At 48.6% G+C, this 15,479-nt stretch overlaps 1 protein-coding gene across 1 annotated transcript in view; it reads right to left on the bottom strand.

The window, feature by feature from the left end:
- The window catches only part of VTA1 (vesicle trafficking 1), a 246,678-nt gene extending 231,780 nt beyond the window's left edge, over positions 1-14,898 (bottom strand). Inside the window, exon 1 of the mRNA XM_088474374.1 lies at positions 14,604-14,898. Within this exon, the coding sequence (XP_088330500.1) occupies positions 14,604-14,709 (106 nt within the window). The 5' untranslated portion in view covers positions 14,710-14,898. The remainder of the gene's footprint in view (positions 1-14,603) is intronic.
- Between the last annotated feature and the right edge of the window lie 581 nt (positions 14,899-15,479).

The raw sequence follows: 15,479 nt of genomic DNA, 5'->3' as shown, positions 1-15,479 counted from the left end.
AAGTCTAAAGGCCATTACTCACTTCTTATTCTTCTAGATCTCCCTGGTGCTTTTGACCACCCTCTTCTCATACAAACACTACAATCCCTAGATCTTCAGAACACAGCCTTTTTTTGGTTTTCATCTTACCTATTAAATAGCTCTTTCACTGTTCGTTTTTCTGATTCTGCCTCCTTTTCGATAGCTCTATCAGTTGGAGTACCACGAGGCTCAGTCTTAGGTCCTCTGCTTTTCTCAAACTAGACCACCTCTTTTTGTAAACTAATCAGCTCTTTTGGATTTCAGTATAATCTGTACACAGATGATACTCAAATCTACCTATCCTCCTCAGATTTGTCACCATCTGTATTGGTCCGTGTCACTGAATGTCTGTCTGCCATTTCATCTTGGATATCATCTTGCCACCTAAAACGTAATATTTCCAAAACAGAGTTAATTGGGAGGCAGTTTATACCCCTGCTGTCAGAATACCGGCGTCAGCATCCCGTTGTTAGGTATTGGGGTTTGTGGGAGAGTAAGGGTTAGGCACTAGGGGAGGAGGGTTAGATTTAGGCTGCGAGGAGGGAGGGTTATGTTTAGGGGTAGGGTTAGGATACTTACCAAAAGATGACGGTATCCAAACCCTGTCGAGATGCCGGTGTCGGTATTCTGACTGCCGAGATCCCAAGCGCCTGCATCCCGTACCCAAACCAATTCATTTTATTTCCACCAGCCAATAGTAGTTACCAACCTGATAACTCTATCACTATTGATAACTCGACAATCAACCCCACCCCACAATCCCGCTGCCTATGGTTCATCCAGACTCCAAACTGTTCTTTGCTCCCCACATTTCAACTGTCTTGAAATCATGTTACATACATCTAAAAAACATATCCAAAATTCGATCATATTTTACAAAAGACACTGCAAAAACTTTAATCCATGCACTCATTATTATCAACTTTGACTATTGCAATAATCTCCTTACTGGTCTTCCCAAAAGCAGACCTTTGTCACTACAATCCATTTTGAATGCAGCTGTGAGGCTGATCTTCCTGGCCAAGCATTCATCGTCTGCTGATCTTTTCTGTCAGTCCCTCCACTGGATACCGGTTTTCTACCACATTTAATATAAAATACTTTTACTTACACATGAGGCTATTAACCAAACCACACCAATATACATCTCTTCACTTATCTCAATATATCTCCCAACCCAACCTCTCCGCACAAGATCTGTGTTTCTCAACCACACGCATTACTTGCTCCCATTCACAGTTAGAGGACTTTTTTCGGGCTGCACCCACTTTGTAGAATGCCCGCCGACGCACAATAAGACTTTCCACTAGTCTCCAAGCGTTCCCTGAAAACTCACCTCCTCAGGCAAGCTTATCAGATTCCAGAACCACCCACATAACCTTCATTGTTTCCAATCTAATTACATCTCTTCTTACAGTCCACACATAACCTCACATATTTTCTCTTTCTTCACTTTCACATCCTCCTAACCCTAGGCCAACATTCCTGTGTGACTGGATCATACAGCCCACCAAGAACATCTACAATCTGGCTTGACCAATACGCAATACGCAGCACCTATCCTTGTGTATCAATGCATATTTCTCTATAGATTGTAGGCTTGTCTGTTATTATATAGATTTGTTCTATTAATGTTGTTTCCAATTCTAAAGCGCAATGGAATATGCTATATACGAAACTGTTAATAAATAAATAAATGCACAGGTGCGGTGCTAGAACCCTGCAAATGAGTGATGCAATGCTGTAGTATAGTTAATAATTAGGGGTAAATATACTAAGCAACGATTTTGGGTTTTTCTGTAATCTTCCAACGGACTTGCCCATCAGAGATTTACTAAAGGGAAATATTACAGAAATTTTCAGAAAAAAAACCTGACTTTAGACAGCAACAGACCATCGGACCAGCAATCGATAAATTAACATAGACAACAATAGAAACGCCGGATTTATTAAGCATCTGGTTTAGAACCTGCTGCAAATCTGACCCAGTAAACCCAGCCAAAAAATAGACATGGCACTGGCAGGCGCACTAGTGTAAGTCTGGCCATGATTTTGGAAAACTGGGGGAAATGCGGCGTGGGTTTCCACCTATCCCACCCATTTTCCAACCAGCTGTGACTGCTGACGTTACAGCAGGGGGACACACTTTTCTATTTTTACTGGGCCTAATAATTTCTGATAGTAGACTTATGAGGCCGTACCATTTTCTAGATCCTTACTCACCAAGACTTTTTCAATATGACCATCTACAAACTATATAAATAACTACATTTTCATATCTCCAAGTACACCTTTTTGATGGTGCATTACAACATTAAAACTTTACCACCCTTCTATTACTCTCTAATCTACTTACACCCCCAAACAGAAAAATAATATAGACATTACCACCATGAGTATGATGAAATGGAAGCAATTCTTCCCAGAACTAAATTAAATGTACATCTTGCATGCCCACGTAAAAATGGACAATTGGTAATTACCCAACCCCCTCCCCCATGGTGCCTAAAATTACCCCCCCCCCCGTCCGCAGTTTAAATCCCACTCCCGGAACCTAATCCTATCTCCCCCCCTCCTGTGGTACCTGACTCCCCCCCGCACGGCGTAAAAATATACTATACCAACGTTCAGGATGCCAGCTGTCGGGATTCAGGCGTCAGAATCTCACACCAATGGCGCTGGTCTTCTGGCCGTGGTTCAGGATTCAGGCATCGGGATTTTGACGGCTGGCATCGTGAACGGCGGCATGTTAACTACATCCCCTTTATAGTGGTGAATGAAATTATGAACCATGTAAGGAGGTAACACAAATTTAAAGTGATCTTTTCTTAAGGGGCAATATATTTAAGACTGAAATCCAAATGTTAGCCCCCAAATATGGGACATTTTAGTCCTGCATGATTAGCCAAAGTCCGATATAATAACGACCTGAAATGAACTGGCTTCTCTGATGTACTTCTCGGATGCAGTTTTGTAGTATGTGCCTTAACGACATTCTCTCTACTACCCACAAATTCTGCCTTGCCCACGGCCTTCACCACAAATCAGCCTCTTATTGTCTCACATTTTCAGACTTCCTCTGAACCACCTCATGATCCTGCATATGCAATCACATCATAGGTGCTGCCAAAACAGATCCAGAAAACCATTCATGAAAATCATTTGTCCACAAAGTGCTGTTATTAGTAATTTCCCTTAAATACAATGTACCATTTATTAAAGTGCAGAAAAAAGTATTCCGATACACATAGACAGTGTACTGTCCAGGAATAAATGGTCCATGAGACTGCTACAAGCTAAACTAAAGCCTGCTTCATAACATACCAATGTGCTAAGCTGAGGAGGGTTACACTATGGCATAATGAACCTCTGAAAGATAAACACACATTACCAGAATAATCACGGTGCATACATTTATAGAAAAAAAAAAAATGTTTTACCTAATAACATGGACCCTATATCAGCATCTTGTACAAAACATGTATGTAGGTAGAACACTAGCCCAGAGATTTAATCATTGCATAGATTCAATTATTGGTCTTCAAAATTAGCTAAAATTTCAAAAACCAGCGTACATGCGCACACATTTAAATGTATGTACAATACTGGATGGTTTGGGACAGTTAACATGTTCAGTCCTAGTGCATGAGATAGCAAAGAACAAAGGGACTTGCCTAGGTAGAGTCAACATATTTCAAATCTAGACTATAGGCCTCATTCAGAGATGTACACAAACCAGATGGTATGAGTACATCTCCGATGTTAGAAGATCGGGGCATGTAAACAATCTGTACAGCGCATGCGCTGGTCTTCTACTGCAAGATCTCACAGTTTCCCAAAGCCGCAGCCATTTTGGAGCGGGGAGAGGGTGGAGCCGGCCTGCGTTCCCAGAAATGGAGGCGTGAGGGTCTGGGCACACAGTATCTGACTGCACCAAAAGCACATGCGCTTCAGAGAGGGGGTGTAGTCAAGCGGAGGAGGTGGCGTGGCCAGCACTTACTGAGATACTGGGCTTCCCACAAGAGCACGCTACCTACTGCACAAGAGCACGCCACCTACTGACCCGGCGGTGATCGATCACTGCAGCTTTTCCCACCCGCAGGACACTGTGGCCCGCAGGTAGGAAAGGCAGAGAGCAGGCTGTTTTGCCCTTTTAAAATCGGGCAGGGTGTGACGCCCCGCTAAAGCAGCATAGCAGGAACACTAGCAGTCGTATAGTGCAGTGAAAACTAGCATAGGCACAGTCTAACTGCAAAAGCATTATAATTTTCCCACTCAAGTGTGTCAAGCTTGTCTAACCCATGAGCTATTCCCCCTCCCAAGGCAAAACAGCGCTGGGCTCTAACTCTGTCCTCTTGGTGTTAAGGACAGAACGAGGTGTTATAATTATTGTCACTTCCAGGGGCCAGCTCTCATGTTGTTGTAGGATAGAGCATTTGCATTGTTTGTTTACAAAATGTTTAAGATTATCGTTCCTAAAACCTTGGCTCACTAAGGCAAACACTGCTTCTATACTCACAGGATTCTTTGTTACATAAGTAAAGAAAAAATATGAGATATGGTAAGAACTTACCCTTGTTATCTCTATTTCTACGAAGTCCATAGGGTTCCACAGGATACCTTGGGGTATAGGTGTGACGTCAGTCGCTGGGCACCATAGAGTTAAGCTTTTCAGCCTCCCAGGATGCACTAGGGTCCCCCTCCTATACCCCACCCCCGAGCCAAGGCACCTCAGTTAGTTATCAAGCCATAGGCCGGAGGAGGAGAAGGAAGAGAGAGAAAAAAGATCTGGACACATACAAGAATCACATTCTCACCAGAGGGAGACGGAAAACCGGTGACCAGAGCAAAGCCCATCTGCAGCACAGGTGCGACAGGGCGGGAGTCCTGTGGAACCCTATGGACTTCGTAGAAATAGAGATAACAAGGGTAAGTTCTTACCATATCTCATATTTTCTACTTCAGGGTCCATAGGGTATCCACAGGATACCTTGGGGATGTCCCAAAGCAGTATCCTTTAAGGGTGGGGACGCTCCTGTGCAGAAAGGAGAATCCGCCGCCCGAAGGAAGCATCCTGAGAGGCGAAGGTGTCAAACCTGTAATACCTCACGAAGGTATGGCCAGAGGACCACGTAACAGCCTTGCAGATCTGAACTGCCGAGGCACCACGTCGAGCTGCCCACGAAGGACCCACAGACCAAGTGGAATGAGCCTTCAGAGAAGGAGGGACCGGTAGGCCTTCATGAAGATAAGCTTCAGAAATAGCCATACGGATCCAGGCTGCCAAAGTTTGCTTTGAAGCAGGCCAACCCTTTTTACGGAAGCCATAGAGGACAAACAAAGCGTCCGACTTCCTAAACGAAGAAGTGCGGTCAACATAAGTCCTTAAGGCCCGCACAACATCCAAAGAGGCCTCACCCACGGAAAGACCCGGTGAGTTAAAGGCCGGAACAACTATTTCCTCGTTAATATGAAACTGGGAAACAACTTTGGGAAGAAACTCGGGCCGAGTGCGGAACACTGCCCTGTTCCCATGAAAAACCAAGAAAGGGGGTCTACAAGAAAGAGCCCCTAACTCTGAAACACGTCTGGCCGAAGCAATGGCCACAAGGAAAACAGTCTTAGCTGTTAGCCATTTAAGATCCACTGAGCCCAGTGGTTCAAACGGCGGTCCTTGGAGAGTCCTCAGGACCACAGCCAAATCCCAAGGCGCCACAGGTGGAACAAAGGGCGGCTGAATGCGGAGAACACCTTGCATAAAGGTGCGCACATCCGGGATTGTAGCAATCCTACGGTGAAACCAGACAGATAGGGCCGAAACCTGTACCTTCAAAGAAGCAAGGCGAAGCCCATGATCTAGTCCCGCTTGCAAGAAGGCGAGAATCCGAGACAGACGAAACTCCCGCGGTGCATAACCTCTCGGTCGACACCACTGGAAGAACGTATGCCACACGCGATGGTATATGCTCGCGGAAGACGGTTTCCGAGCTCGTAACATGATACGCACCACAGAGCTGGAAAACCCCCGGGACCTCAGCATGGCCGTCTCAACAGCCACGCCGTCAAAGACAGCCAAGTCAGGTCCGGGTGAAGGCAAGGACCCTGAGACAGAAGGTCCGGTCGTAGCGGCAACCCCAGAGGACTGTCCACGGACAGACCCTGAAGGTTTGAGAACCAGTGCCGTCTGGGACATGCGGGAGCTATCAACAGGAGCGTCCCTCCTTCCTGTTTGAATTTCCGGATTACCCGTGGAAGAAGGGAGACCGGAGGGAACAGGTATGCGAACCGGAACGTCCACCGGACGGACAGAGCATCCACCAGAGACGCCCCTTCGTCTCTTGTGCGAGACCCGTACACCGGCAACTTGTTGTTGTGCCGGGACGCCATGAGGTCGATCTCTGGAAGACCCCACCTGTCCACCAGCCGTTGAAAAACGTCCGGGTGCAGGGACCATTCCCCCGGATCAACGTCCTGGCGACTTAGAAAGTCCGCCTCCCAATTTAGCACTCCCGGGATGAAGACCGCTGATATGGCCGGAAGATTGCGCTCCGCCCAAACCAGGATCCGAGAGACCTCTACGAGAGCCGCCCGACTGCGAGTTCCTCCTTGCCTGTTTATGTAGGCCACGGTGGTAGCGTTGTCCGACTGGACCTGCACCGGGTGACCCTGGAGAAACCGCTGTGCCTGCTGGAGAGCATTGAAGACCGCACGGAGTTCCAAGATATTTATTGGAAGCTCCGCTTCTGTCGGCGTCCACCTGCCCTGGAACAAGTGTGGACCCGAAACTGCTCCCCAGCCCCGAAGACTGGCGTCCGTTGTCAACAGGACCCAATTTGGAACCCAGAACGGACGTCCCTTGTTGAGGTGGGTCGTCTGTAACCACCACGCAAGGGACAGGCGAACCTCCGGGGTGATCACAATCGTCTGGGACTTCAGAGACTAAGGCAGCCCGTTCCACTTGGACAGGATCAGGTGCTGCAGAGGTCTGGATTGAAACTGGGCGTATTCCACCATGTCGAACACTGACACCATGGAGCCCAGTAACCTCATCGCCAAGTGTAGGGACACCCGGCGGCTGTGCAGACAACTGCGCACCCTTGACTGTAAAGCAGAGATCTTGTCCTCCGTCACGAAGATCCTTTGCTGTCCCGAGTCCAATAAGGCTCCAAGATGCAGAATCCTCCGAGACGGGATTAGAGTGGACTTCTGCCAGTTGATTAGCCAGCCGTGCCGTTGCAGCAGTGCAATGGTCATGTCCAAGTGGCGTAACAGGAGCTCTGGAGATCCTGCCACCAATAACAGGTCGTTCAAGTACGGCAACATGCGGACTCCCTGCAGCCGCAGAGAAGCCGCCATGACCGCCATCACCTTGGTGAAAACACGTGGTGCTGTCGCCAGGCCAAAAGGTAACGCCCGAAACTGGAAGTGGTCGCTGCGGATTGCAAACCTGAGGAACTGTTGATGGCGCAAAAGAATAGGGACATGCAGGTAAGCGTCCTGTATGTCCAATGACACCATGTAGTCCCCAGGTTCCAGCGCCAGAATGATGGACCGTAGGGTCTCCATCCGAAACTTCGGGACCCGCAAAGACTTGAGTGCTTTGAGGTTGAGAATCGGACGATATGACCCATTGGGTTTCTGTACCAAAAATAGATTTGAATAGAAACCCTGGCCCCTCTGGGAGAATGGAACAGGCACTATAACTCCAGCCTGGAGCATAGTGTACAATACCTTCCGCAGCTCCGTAGCCTTGTTCCGGTCTGATGGTAGACCCGTGGTGAAGAATCGAGCCGGGGGTCTGTGCCGGGAGGAGAGGGCGTATCCGTGGGAAACCACCTCCAGAACCCAAGTGTCTGTCGTAGTGGCCGACCAACACTGGGCGAACTGCAGCAGGCGGCCTCCCACCCTGGGATCCCCCAAAGGGAGGCCCGGACCGTCAGGCCGCAGGCTTGTCATCTGGCTTGGGGGCCGGACGTCTGGTACTCCATGCCTGCTTCCGGGGCTAGGCCGATTTCTTAGGACCAGCCTGTCGAGGAAACGACTGTGGTTTGGGCCTGCCCTGGGCCCTAGATGACCGAAAGGACGATGGTCCAGAACCAGAAGGAGCAGCGTCCGACGGGAGACAAGCCGATTTGGCTGCCGCCAGCGTGGCCACAATCTTATCCAGATCCGGACCGAAGAGAACTTCTCCGGTAAACGGCAACGCCTCCAGACCCTTTTTGGAATCTGCGTCCACCTTCCAGGATCGCAGCCACAAGGTGCGACGAGCAGCCACCGCTGCTGAAGAAATTCTAGACACCAGAGTACTAATGTCTAGGGCCGCCTCGTTGATATAAGTGGCCGAATCACGGAGATTACCAATCAACTCCGCCTGTTCGGCCGGACAGTCGGAATCAAAAGAAGCCTCTAATGAATCCGCCCAGCGCTCCATCGCTCTGGCAACCCAGCAAATGGCCATAGCCGGTCGTGCTGCCCCCCCCCCACAAGGGAATAAGCGGACTTCAGGCAGATCTCCACCTTGCGGTCCGTAGCATCCTTAAGGGAGGACATAGATGGCATCGGCAATGTGGCACTACGGACAAGACGGGTCACGTGAGAATCCACCTGTGGAGGGGATTCTCACCTTGCAAAATAGTTATCCGCGAACGGATAAGCCACCGCCAGGCGTCTCTGCGGCTGGTACCTTTTGCCAGGCTGTTTCCACGCCTCCTCTAAATGGTCCACCAACTGACCCGAAAGAGGAAAGACTGTGGCATCGCCCTTCACATCTTTGAAAAAGGCATACTTAGATTTAGCCGCTGGGGGAACTTCGTCCTCAATCACCAAGGCTGTGCGGACCGCCCGAATAAGTCCAGGATATATATCCTTTGGACTTAGCATCAGCGTCCTTAGCATGGAGAGGTTCCTGATCGTAAGGATCCAGAATCTCCCCATCATCAGACGTCCCCTCGTCATCCTCATAAGGAGCCGACAGAGACGCCACCGGCCGTTTATGCGGCCGCATCACAGACTCTCCTTGCAACACATCCGACAAGTGCTGTACAGAACTCGTCAGGGAGTTAACCCACGCTGGCTCCTGAGAAACCGGGAGTGGGGAAATAGGGAGACTGTGGGGTACCACCAATTGTCGTGGGAAACCCTGCATGGGTGACGACACCACTGACTGCTGGGATAAACCCATCGGTGTAAACGCGGGCTGCGGAGCTAACTGGCCCACTAAGGCTGTAAGCGCCTGAGCGAAACAAGCCCAGGGCGGCTCCTGTACCGGTGCTGTAACCGTAAGAGGCTGCGCCATGGACAAACACTGCCGGCAAAGGCCCTCCGCGCTACCCTCCCCCTCCGCTAACGGTACTTTACACGTAGTACACTGTAGCCGGAGGGGAAAATCACTTTCGGACATGATGGCACCACGTATGTGACCTCTCTCACCAATTATAACTTAAATAGGCGAGAGACCACCCTGCAGCACCGCACCGCAAGGGCTTAGCAGAAAGAACAGGGACAGTTATAAAGCTGACAGTTTAGAGAAAAGTTACAGGCAGCAGCGCTAGCACAGTCACATACAATGCAAAGAAAATCAATTCCTGCACTAACAGCGCTGATCACTCAACTACGCAGACACAGGGCCTGGTAGGACACAGCGCTGCATACACAGACCTGACCACAGCGGAGGAGAGGTATGCGGGGGGACCCAGACCACGATGCTTCCATCCAGCGCTTCCAGCAGCGTTCACCATGCGTTCTGGAGAAGATGGCCGCCGAGGAGCAGAGAGGAGGCTGGCCTGGGGGAGGAGCGCTGCCACAGGACCAGTCGGCAGCGTGCAGAGAGGGCTGTGTGCAGCGGGGGAGGCGCCGGCTGTGAGACAGGGATGGCGCGCTCCCCTGGCATGCATTTAACCCCTGGGACGCCGCAGCGCTACCACTCTGCAGCGGTCCGCTGTCCCAGGGGGTAGTGGAAAGCGCAGGTTGGTCGCCTGGCTCCACGCTGCAGCCAGTCCCCAGGGAGCCCCCTGCCTGGGGACTTAGGACCATGTGACCAGCGGGGACCCACCGCGGGACCCCGCTGCTTACCTTTGTCCCCCTTGGATCAGCCATGGTCCGGAACATCTGGGGTCACCGCTAGCTGTGACCTCAGATGCTCACCAGCATCCCCGGATCGGTACCGGTGTTCTGGTACCGGCGGGGGTGTAGGGAAGACAGCATGGACGTCAGGACTGACTGTCCATGCTGTACATCCAGATGTGCAGCCACAGCTGCACTGAAGAAAGCTTCAGGGGCTCTTCTAGCCCCCACTCCGACAGGTGCACCAGACGCCGGCCGGGCACCAAACTAAACTGAGGTGCCTTGGCTTGGGGGCGGGGTATAGGAGGGGGACCCTAGTGCATCCTGGGAGGCTGAAAAGCTTAACTCTATGGTGCCCAGCGACTGACGTCACACCTATACCCCAAGGTATCCTGTGGATACCCTATGGACCCTGAAGTAGAAATAAACAGATATAAACAAAGAATCATAAATTGTGGTGTGAAAATTTAATTTTAAATCACACCAGTCAACATTTACTAGCATTTCTTTTTACATTATAGGGGCATATTCAATTTGGAGTGAAAAGTCCATTGCCGGACTTTTCAGGATCGAAAACTTATCGCGCGCGTCCCCGCTTATCCCATATTCAATTCAAAATCGGCAAAAACGGGACCCGGCGAAATCAAAATTGGTGAAGTCCTGTAATTTTTGGGGAAATCAGCACAACACCCCCCAAAAGATGCTCTGACATGGGGGTTCACTGTGGGTACTCCCGAATAGCCCTGCAAAAGGTATTTGGGGTCTTTGAATGGTCTCAATAAGTGCTATTTAGCATCTTTGGGACAGCGGTGAAGAATAGCATTTAGCCACTTTTTTGGAGAAAAATAAGTAGTGCCATCAAATTTGGGGTACCTGAGAATGGGTGTAAGCATATTTTTAAGTGGCAAAAGTGAACTTGTAAAAATCGTGAAAAATCCACCTGCTGCAAGCACCTACAATCAAAAAAAACACCTGGGGCATACTTGGGGACACCCCCCCCCCCCGAGTCTATTTCACTAGTTTAAAAGTTTGTTCTACACCTTTTTTTTTTGCCCCCAAAATGAAAGTACCTTTTTGGGGTGTCCTGGGGTACTTTTTATTTTTTTTGACACAGAATACCTTTGGGGGCCTGTCCAAGGGGTGCAGGGTGGTTTTTGGAAGTCTGCACCCCAAATCCAGAATTCTGTACTTGTTCTCGCCACCTATTCATTGGTGATACTTTTTCGCAGGTCCCAATACATAGACTTTTTGCTCCGGAGAAAAAGTTGAGAAAATGTAATACGGAGATAAGTCAAACCTGCGAAAATGACGTCATTGGCGATAAAGTATCGCCGATAAAGGGTTTTCGCAGCCTAATTGAATACGGCCCATAGTATTAAAGGCTGCTTGTTATGTGTTGTAAATATGATATGCTTTTGAATATTTTCTAGATAAATTATTAATCTATTACGTGTTATCTTTGGTGGCAAGGACGGTTTGAAGATCCAGTCAGGGGGCCATTAACCAACTAAATTGTTCCTTAGTTCCTCCATAACCAGTAAAGAGTGTGTAATAGAACGCTACAGTGCTGATTTAGAGTCACAAGCAATTCGGTCACATTCTCATTCATGTTCTCATCCTGTAATCAGAGCCTGTATTTTATGTGGCCACCCCGCCCATCACTAACAACACTCATTTGCAACAGCCCTTTCCTTGCTCCAAGAGATCTGAAGTCGGTTCTCTGCATACGCTCACCTTTGAAAAGCTGGCATCTCCATAAAATGTCCACGGAACAATTATCCCATGTGTGAACGCACCTTTACTGTCCAGCCATACCCACTCAGCCTCAAGTGGAGATACAGCTGAGCAGTTTATAAATAAGTTGTAGTTTCTCAAAGCTTGCACATGGTGCCCCAGAAGGTAGATACATACGCTGTTAATAACTACAAGATCCATCCAAAGAGCGAATTTGCCTGCAATTTGGAATCAGACCCTATGTTCTCAATGTAGAGCCACAGCTCACTTACACATTAGTAGTGGATATCATTACCAGGACACTTCTGAAGCACAGGCCTGGGGAAGTGACTGGTCCACACAAATTAGGTCTCATTTGTTCAACAGTCAGATTTAAACAAAAATAAAAAAGTGTACCATAGAGAAATTATTATTTTCCTATAATGAAGGTCCTGTAGGGGCCATAATACAGACAGACCATTTCTGATTGCAGTCACAGCTGCTCTCTTGTTCTGTAAGAAGAACATAGCACATCTTCACAAATTCACCTGCAGTGAATTTTAGGAATCAAATTAGGACTTTTTTAAGATACTTCATACTCAAGCTTGCGCCAGGCATTTAATTAAACTTCACAAATAGCAATCACAAAACTTGCAACAACAGTATACAGCTATTCCTCATGAATATAATTTATTAGGTATCACAGATTCCACAGTGCCAAATACATTTACAGAACATATATAAAACCCAAATATAAGTTATGTTCAAACAATAAAAAATAAAAGGTAGCACAGTAAAAAAAAAAATGTTTATTTCCGTGAGTATGAGTAAACAATAAGCATAGGCTTCATACAATTCAGCGCTAGATATTGTCAAACAAGGTAAACATGATACACGATACACAGTGTAGAGTTGAACCTGCCAGTGAGCGCTTACATGCTACTAAAAGAAATTAAGGCTTTGATGAAAAACACAGCAACTTATATCCCTTTCAAACATACCGAGAATCCCGGGAATTTGGCCTGCCTCAGCCAAATTCCCGGGTTGCTGTGTATGCCTGAAAGGTACCTACCCGGCAACACGTTCCAGGGTAGCCGACCCTTCAATCGACCAGGGTATTTCCTGGGACTTAAGTCCCAGGAAATTACCCTGCTTATGTCTGAATGGTGCTACCTGGGAATTTACTACTCCCGGGCTGCACCAAGAAGCTTTTACATTGAGTTGGCAGCACAGAGCGTCCTATAGGACGCTCAGCGCTGCTGCTTTGAGTTGGCAACGTGGACGTTCAGCGCTGCTGCTTTGAGTTGGCAGCGCTGAGCGTCATATAGGACACTCGGCGCTGCTGCTCACAACCCCCCACGCTGGTGGCTGTGTACAGAGAACCCCAGCCGGAAGCTGGGGACACTCGCCGGTGGGTCTCTGCCACAGCGGGCCGCCCGCACTCCCACTGGACCACCAGGGCAGATTTAAATCATTTTATTTTATTATTAAACTGTGGTAGTGATTGGTCGGCTGCCTGCTGCATGATGATGACATCATCAGTGGCACCCGGAGAGGGGATAGGCTAGGAAAGGCAGGTAATATTAAAAACCCTGCTCTTGTCTGAAAGGGGTCTACCTGGGAAAGACGCTGTAGTGTGAAAGGGGGGTCTCAACCAAATACCCGGGAATTTGCACAGGAGAAATTCCCGGGTCTGAGCAGGAAATTCCCAGGGTTAGTATGTCTGAAAGGGGTATAATTAAGTAAAAGTTGCAAAGCTATATAACTAATACCCCTTTTCCACCTAAATTCCGGGTCTGACCCGGAGTTGGAACAAAGTTCCTATCCGGATCAGACCAGGAATTTTGCCGGCGCTGACTCGGGATATTCCTGAGTCAGCGCCGCTCACACAGCAGTCGGGTCTGCATAGACCCGGCTTTTGCGGAGTGAAAGTGGTCGCTTGGAGATGACGTCATCTCCAAGCGCCACTGAAGCCGAACCAATCGGCCAGCTAGCAGCGCACTCCAGGTCATCGTGACCCGGAGTGCGCTTGTTCTCACAGCAGGGTTTCACGGGCTACGCCCATGTTAAACCCTGCTAGTTATCTGGGTTGGATTGCCGGGTCACTCGACCAGGCGATCCAACTCTCTCCCCTTTTACACCAGGGAGCTGCCCGGGTTAACCCTTCAAAAACCCGGGTTTTAGCTCCGGTGTAAAAGGGGTATAAAGAAGGCTGAACATGGTAAACCACAAAAGTACAGTAAACTTGCAATTTTATGGTTTATATCCATCCAAACCCAGATTACATTTTGTGTCCATCAATGAGACTTGATCTGCGCCATCCCTCATCACCTGGACAGCCCTCAATGTAAAAAACATGGCATAAACCATCTGTACAAAATATAAAGATAGAAATAAAACAGCCCAAAGTATCCCGGACACTTTGCCATCCTGTGCCAGGGCGCATCTGGGCTGTTTTCAGTCCAATTCAGAATTTCATAACCATAACCTATACTTACAACGTATAACACACACAAGCGTCATACAGACTGATGTGTAACAGAAAAGTACATACAGAACTTGTTTACAAACTACTCTTGACATGAAAATACAACAATAGAAATTCAGTATCTGCTACAGGATGGGAATTGTTACATGTACTTGAGAGGTGATGAGTGTAACATAAGGGTCTCTGCCTCTGTGACTATGAGGACTGATTCATTGCCCGGCCAGGTACAATGTACAATAGAGGGAGTCAGCAGGTGTATGTGGGTGTATGTCCTGTGTATAGTGACACAGCCGGGTGTGATGGTGATGTTACTACTCACAGTAATAAGCCACCACCGGGTCCCGCTTGTCATGCTCCTGTGCAGTCCTCAGGTGATGCTGCAGGGATTTGAACTGTGGAGGAATTGCGGGCATCGGGGAGGCCATTTCCCTGCTCTTAGTAATGGGTAATAATAATAATATACACTGACAGGGGAGACCCAGCTACACACACAGCACACAGCTGCCCTTCCGCTTCCGTCTCTCTATGGGAGGAGTGCCTGGCAGTAATGGGCGGAGGCAGTGGCCGAGCAATGGTCGGAATATAACTTATGCTGCTGCGCCTGCTAGTGCTGACAGGAGGAGGATGTGGCGAGGAAGAGAGCAGAGCCCGGCCGGGGCTGTGATATAGATAATGATATGAGTGATATAGATATGAGGGCCCGGCCCGTTGTGTGGCAGACAAGAGAGCCCGGCGTTAGGGAGAGAGAGGACAGGACGCCGCAGCCGCTGTGTCACTGCCAGCAAATATATCTGTTTTGTTTTACTCAGACCATACAATCCCGCACATAAGTTTTTGGAAACTTTTCTCACCTCACCATTTTGTGTTTTGGTCCTGTTAAAAGGATTAAAATTGTAAAAAGTGATCATTGTGAATTACAATGTTTGGGAGGGTGAACAATAGTTTTTGGAAAATCAGGACATTTGCAATAGAATTGCCATAGGAAGGGCGGAATAGAATTGTTGAAGGGTTTCCACCATCGGAAAAGACCTTTTGATGGTATGTTTCTAAATCATTCAGGGCCTGTTTCAGAGGTGGACACAATGGGGTAGATGTACGAAGCCCAGAAACGGTATCAGCGCACGTTATGTGCGCTGATACCGCTTCTCCCCGTGTATGATCGGGGGTCTGGGCGGTAAATGACGGGCGCTATGCG

Source organism: Taudactylus pleione, unplaced genomic scaffold (assembly GCF_031769625.1).
Source record: "Taudactylus pleione unplaced genomic scaffold, aTauple2 ptg000154l, whole genome shotgun sequence".
In the NCBI taxonomy this organism is placed as follows: Eukaryota; Metazoa; Chordata; class Amphibia; order Anura; family Myobatrachidae; genus Taudactylus; species Taudactylus pleione.
This window is presented reverse-complemented; position numbering and strand designations above follow the sequence as displayed.